Source organism: Molothrus ater, chromosome 9 (genome assembly GCF_012460135.2).
Source record: "Molothrus ater isolate BHLD 08-10-18 breed brown headed cowbird chromosome 9, BPBGC_Mater_1.1, whole genome shotgun sequence".
Lineage (NCBI taxonomy): Eukaryota > Metazoa > Chordata > Aves > Passeriformes > Icteridae > Molothrus > Molothrus ater.
Genome location: NC_050486.2, coordinates 406,980 through 412,979, shown reverse-complemented (window position 1 = coordinate 412,979; position 6,000 = coordinate 406,980). Strand labels below are relative to the sequence as shown.

Below are 6,000 nucleotides of genomic sequence, written 5' to 3'. Positions count from 1 at the left end.
CTCGGGCCAGGAACTCCTGTGGCATCTCCTCCAGCTGTGCCCAGCTGTGTTTCACCCAAGACAGAAGCAACCTGAGGACATTCTTCACCTTCTGGCAGGCCAAGGCTGAGCTTTCTTCTTCTAAAAGTTCCTCTTTCTTTCCCACCTCCCTGCTTCAGCACACAGCCTGTCTGGCTCGGCTGCTGCCAGTGATGCAGCAGACACACTCCTGGGTGATGATTTCTCCCTTGGGATCTTGGTTACCTTTCTGCTCAAAGGAGTTATTGTGTTCTCTATTTGGATTAGTGATTTATTATCTGCAGATAGGGCAGGCACTGGCACAACATGTTTTAAAGTCTTTTTTGTGCCTCAACCACCTTGCTTATGTAGAGCTACAAAGTACCCTGTCTGCACTGCCCCAGCTGTTGCAAACTGCTGGGCTCTGCCCAGTGCAGCATCCCTTGGTGTGTGACCCCAGGGACAGGGTAGCCCTGTCTGAGTCGCTGCCTCTGTGGCCATCCAGCGCTCCATGCACAGGGTGGGTGGCCCTTGCTGAAGCGGGCTCTTCCTAAGAGTCCTGACTTCTGGGGCAAGCCCCTGCAAGAAAGAAATAAAAGCTAAAACAATGAGGGGAGGGCTCTTCCTAGCTACTTGTTGTCACCTTTGAAATTAATTCTTACTCCTGTGACCTCTTGCAGCGCTGCTTTAAGAGCAGGATGGTCACAGACAACAATTTAACAGTGCTTCATCCATGGGCAGAGGGGTACAAGCTCCTTCACATCTAAGAAGCAAAAGCAAAACATCTTTTCTCCACTTTTCTGACAGGAAATGGCAAGGCAACATCGGCAGTGCTTTCCTAGCTTCTTTTTATTTTTATTTACCCTTAAGGAAAAGGACTATTTTGCAGAGAGGCATCTTGGGAGGACTCACTGGCCCGACAGGAGGTGAGGCAGGACATTCTACCCCCACCCACCACTGCTGCCCTGTGCGACTCAGGCGGCCCAGCCCCGTACCGGCACCGTACCTGGCTTCTCAGGGCAAGGCGCAGCTCCCCGGGCTGCCCGGCTCCGGCCGTAGCCGGCCCTCCTCTGCTGCCTCTGCGGCTGTCACACCATCGTCACACGAAGGCTTCCCGGTGCTCTGCAAGACCTAGAAACCCGCTTTTGCCCTCCAGGCCCGGCGGTCCTTGGGCAGAGGCGCGGGGCCGGGAGCAGTGTCCTCCCCGAGGGACAGCGGCGCGGGCAGCGTGCGGGGCTGTGCGGGCTGCGGCCTCGGTCCCGTCTGCCGCGGCGGTGCCGGGACCGTACCGTGGGGGTGCCGGGGGCCGCTGTGCCGTGTCCATTGGTCCGCGGGCCGTTGCTCTCCACGATGAGCCGGAGAAGGCCTGCGCCAGGGAAGTCCATGATGACCACCCCCCAGCGCACGGGCTGCCCACCCCGGCGCCGCAGGTGCTGGCAGCAGTGGGGATTCACAAAGCGAGCCACCTCCTCTGGGCAGGTGAAGAGCCCATTGCCGGAGCAGAAGGTGAGGTACATGGTGCTGGGGTCTCCGCCGGCCGCCTTCTCCAGGTGCCGCCGCACCCGGGCCCACTTGCGTTCCAGGGAGAGCACGTTCCAGGCGTCGCTGATGCTCAGCTGCTCGTAGGGGATGCCCAGCACCTCCCGCGCCAGCGCCTCCAGCACCACTATCTTCCCGCGCACCTGGCCCAGCGTTGGCACCTCCTCCCGGCACCACACGCAGCCCTGTCCCTCTTCCAGCAGGCAGCGGTGCAGCTGGGCAGCGAAGCCGGGCCGGGAGAAGATGGGCAGCTCCTCCTTGATGCGCATAAGCACGGCCTCGCCGGGGTGGGCGCGGAGGAAGCGCAGGGTGCGGCGCAGGACGCCGCGCAGGCTGGCCCGCTGGAAGGTGCAGAGGTGGTAGATGCGGAGCTCACCCCGCGACAGCTTGCAGCGCACATCCAGGAAGCGGATGCCGGCCGCCAGCTGGGCCTCCAGGCCCCAGCTCTGGCACCGCAGGCGCCGGCCACCGAACAGGCTGAGGGAGTCGTGGGTGCCAGGGATGGAGAGGTGGGAGAGGGGCAGGGCGTCGGGGAGCCCCGCCATCCAGTCAGGGCAGCAGTCTGCCGGCTGGGGCACACAGTCGAAGGCAGCGCTGTGCCGGGACCATGTCTCCATAACCGGGAGACCGGGCACCTCGGCACCTGGCTGGCCCCCCAGAGCCCTGCCGTGGAAGAGAAGCAGACCATGAGTGGTGGGAGCATGCATTCCGATCCCACCCTCCCCAGTGGCATCCTCACCGTACCATAAAACCCTAGAACACACCATACCCTATAACCACAAGTGCCCCATATACTTTGCTGCCTGTACTTCTGTCACACTGTACTGTTCTCCTGCCACTGTCAAGCACCCGTCCCAGTACCCCCGAGCCCTGGTACGCCCCAGCCTCCCCCTCATTCACGCACCTGGGTTTGCCTGTGGCTGTGGAGCAGAGCCCAATGAGCAGGGCACGGCCGTGGGTGCCGGCGGCACACTGGCAGGTGGAGCGGGATGCCAGCCATTTACCCGGTGACTGTCATGACGCGCGTCCTGCCTCGCAAATGGCACGTGCACCTGGGATTCATCCTCAGCCCTCGGCCAAGGAGCGCACTTGACAGACACACCAGGCTGGAAAACCACCTGGCTGATCCCGACAGCAGCCATTCAGGCCTCTGCACCTCCCTCCCCAGGAATCAGGACAAACGGGATCGTGGTGCCGCGGGGCCCCTTGATGCTGCCCACGGGACTGGCTGTGCAGAGCCGCGGGGTGCCTGCATGCCTGCTCCAGAGCTATGTCCCGGGGGGACCTGGACCGCCCCGGCGAGGATTGGCGTCGTCCCTATCAGAGAGAAAAGCACAGAAAGTGTCTGGAGCGGGGGTCTGCGCTTGCCAGCACATCCCAAGACCTGCTCAGCGAGAGTTCCTAAGGAAATGGGCTTCATCTCCTTGCTCTTCAGGCACCAGCGACTGCTTCACAGTGGAGTCACTGCAAGGCTGCCCGGCGGGGAGTGACCCACCTCCTGCCCAGGGGACAGAGCTGCCGAGCACCCCGGCCGGCAGCACGTGCTGAACCCAGCGGGGTTTGGAGAGGAGCCGCCGGACAAGTCACAGACCCCTCGAGCATCCCTCCAGCTCACATCCCCTCCGCCTAAGCGGGGCGAGCACAGGGATCCTCGGGGGGCGTTCTGTTCTGTCGCTGCAGGAACAGCCGGCGGGGACCGGCCAAGGGGCACCTTCCCTGCGCGCTGGGAGCAGCGCCCGGGCTGAGCGGGGGTCCCTGGGCCGCCCCCGCCCCGACAGCCCCGCCCTGGCCCCAGCAACGGCCCCGTGTGGCGTCCGCCCACTGCTCCCCGGGCACGGAGCGCCCGCCCGCGGAGCCGAAGCGCGGCCGCGCAGCCGCTCCCGCCCCGGCCCCGCCCGGCCCTGCCCGCTGCTCTCGGCATGGCGGCGGCGGGCGGCGGCAGGAGCTGCTTCGTGCTGGGCGCCTCCGGGGAGACGGGCCGGGTGCTGCTGCGGGAGCTGCTGGCCCGGCGGGCCTTCGCCCGGGTCACGCTGATCGGGCGGCGCCGGCTGAGCCTGGGCGAGGCGGAGGCGGCCGTGGTGCGCGGGCCCGGGGGACAGGGCTGGCCGTGGTGGCGGGGACCGGGCCGGCGGCGCTGACCCTCGGCCTTCCCGCAGGAGCAGGCGGTGGTGGACTTCGAGCGGCTGGGCGAGCACGCCGCCGCCTTCCAGGGACACGACGTGGGCTTCTGCTGCCTGGGCACTACCAGGGCCAAGGCTGGCGCAGTGAGTGGGGACCCCCTGACCCCCGGGCGAGCAGGGGTCCCGCTTGTCCCCTCCTCTGCCCCTCTCCCTGCCCCGCTGACCCTCCCCTCTCACTGCAGGATGGCTTTGTCCGTGTGGATCGGGACTACGTGGCGCAGGCAGCAGAGCTGGCACGGGCAGGGGGCTGCAAACACTTTATCCTGCAGTCCTCCCGGGGGGCAAACGCAAAGAGCCGCTTCCTCTACCTCCGCGTGAAGGTGAGGGGGCTGCTGGGGTGGGCTCCTGATGCTCGTGCAGGAATCACGGGATGCCAGGAGGCTCGGGAAGCAAGCAGGAGCTGAGGTTTAGAGATGCAAATGGCTCTGGGGATCCTCTTGCTGCTGCGGGACAAGGGAGGGGGCTGGCTGGACAGCTGTGCAACTGGCTTCTTATAAAGCAGCGCAACACCTGCAATGCAGCGTCTGCCTCCCTCCTCAAACTCCAGAAACATGTGCTGGGGTGTCCAGCCCAACAACAGTTCCCCAGCCTTCAGCTGGGATAGCTTCACAGCTATGTGGGGAAGCTCAGGGCTGTGGCCAGGTGAGACATGAACTATCTCCTGATGGAAGGCCTGCAGGCTCCCCAGGGAGGACCACACCCGTCGCAAAAGCTTTTTTGTCCATGTGTGGAGTGCTGCAGCTCCCAACACCTGCTGGACTCAGAGCTGCCTGCCAGCGCCTTGTGCTGCCTGGATCCATCCCCAGGCTGGATGCTGAGTCCAGATGCTCTCCAGAGCAGCCTGTTGCAGTTTAGCACAGTTTAGTGATGGTTGCAAGGGTGCACTGCTGACCCGTGGTCCTTGTCCACCACAGGCCCTCGCCCCGGCTGCCTGGCCCCGAGAGCTGATCCCTGCCTGGCCTGTTCCAGCCTCACGTTGGTTTTAGTGCCATCCTGCCCTTGGCTCAGCAGCCCTTTCCTGGCTGTTCATGGGGGTGGCAGGGATGGTGCTTGCACTCATCTTTGTCTCCTTTCATCCTGCCTGGCTGCTCTGACAGGGAGAAGTGGAAAACCTAGTCCAGGCTGTTGGTTTTGATGACTGTACCATCCTCCGGCCAGCGTGAGTAGTGTGGAGGAGGGGGGGCACAGGATGCGGGGTTGCCAGGGCAGCAGGGAAATGCTTCACTGGGAGAGGGAGGAAGAGAAAGGATACGTGAGGGCAGGGCTGGGGAGGGAAGTGGAGAATGCCAGCAGCTGCAAATGTAGCTCATGAATGAGCAGACTGCTTCCCAGTGCTGCAGGGAGCAATCTCTGCAGTTTCCTATGGCCCATCCCACAGCTAGTGCCATGTGCCATGCAAGGACAGGAGCCTTGGGCTGAAAGCCTAGGTTGAGGCACATAGGTCAGAGCTTAGCTCCAGATGGACCTTGACCTTATGCAGAGGGAACACTCCCCTGTGTCCTTTCAGGTGTACTGTGCTCTTGATACCTAGGAGAACTGGAATTCTGCTTTCATCAGCACAGTGGGGAAATGAGTTTAGTGTCCAAGGGCTCAACTCTGTCACATTCCATGACCCTGCCAAAGCCCCAAAGCCTGTGTCAGTTCAGGGAGCTTGTCCGGGCCCTGGCGCAGCTGGAGAACTCAGTCTCTAGCTTTCAGCCTGGATTGTTTCATGCTGACCCACCTCACCTTCTTGCTCTGCAGGGTGCTGCTGTGCAGGCGCCAGGAGTCCCGGCCCATGGAGTGGATAGCCCAGCAGTTCTTGGGCGCTGTGGCTTGGCTGTTCCCCACCGCTTACTCAGTGCCTGTGGAAATGGTGGCCAGGGCTATGGTGGCCTGTGCACTGCAACCAGGAGAGGGGAAGGTAAAGGTGCTGGAGAACAGGGCCATCCATGAGCTAGGAAAGGCAGTGCCACAGCAGGGCACATAGAGCAGCAGGGATGACACGCAGGAGTTTGGTTCACTCTTCAGATGCTCTCTGGGCTGAGGATGAATGCACACATGGGAGAGGTGTGGGGTGCTTGCATGGCTAGCATGGAGCCAGAGGTACATCCACTTCTTTGCACTTTGGCTGATTCTGTCAAGGGATCAAAAATGCAGGTGCTGGCTGCTGGGTGGGTATAAACAATGTGTTCTGCTGCCTGGATCTGTAATACGAATACGGGTAAAGATGATGTAATCCAGGCCTTGAATAAAACCCTGTGACTGATCTGGTTGTGCCGGCTTTGTGTTGAAATAATTTCTG

At 62.5% G+C, this 6,000-nt stretch overlaps 2 protein-coding genes across 2 annotated transcripts; one reads left to right on the top strand and one right to left on the bottom strand.

Moving 5' to 3' along the window:
- Positions 1-815: 815 nt before the first annotated feature.
- On the bottom strand, positions 816-3,286 carry LOC118689713 (1-phosphatidylinositol phosphodiesterase-like). The gene is given in 2 exon segments (XM_036388137.2): positions 816-1,250; positions 1,253-3,286. Coding segments are annotated over 2 exon segments (1,173 nt in total). The 5' UTR covers positions 2,304-3,286; the 3' UTR covers positions 816-1,128.
- A 154-nt stretch (positions 3,287-3,440) lies between these two features.
- On the top strand, positions 3,441-5,964 carry HTATIP2 (HIV-1 Tat interactive protein 2). Its single transcript, XM_036388139.2, has 5 exons — positions 3,441-3,614; positions 3,693-3,800; positions 3,899-4,036; positions 4,814-4,875; positions 5,460-5,964. Exons 1-5 carry the CDS (start codon positions 3,456-3,458, stop codon positions 5,683-5,685), a joined length of 693 nt encoding a protein of 230 aa, XP_036244032.1. The 5' UTR covers positions 3,441-3,455; the 3' UTR covers positions 5,686-5,964.
- Positions 5,965-6,000: the final 36 nt, after the last annotated feature.

What these genes read in the sequence shown, in the direction of transcription:
- HTATIP2 (XM_036388139.2), top strand. Translation starts at nt 3,456, where the DNA reads ATGGCGGCGGCGGGCGGCGGCAGGAGCTGCTTCGTGCTGGGCGCCTCC. An exon ending in GCGAGGCGGAGGCGGCCGTG is followed by an intron (nt 3,615 to 3,692) that starts GTGCGCGGGCCC and finishes GCCTTCCCGCAG; the next exon opens with GAGCAGGCGGTGGTGGACTT. An exon ending in CCAGGGCCAAGGCTGGCGCA is followed by an intron (nt 3,801 to 3,898) that starts GTGAGTGGGGAC and finishes CTCTCACTGCAG; the next exon opens with GATGGCTTTGTCCGTGTGGA.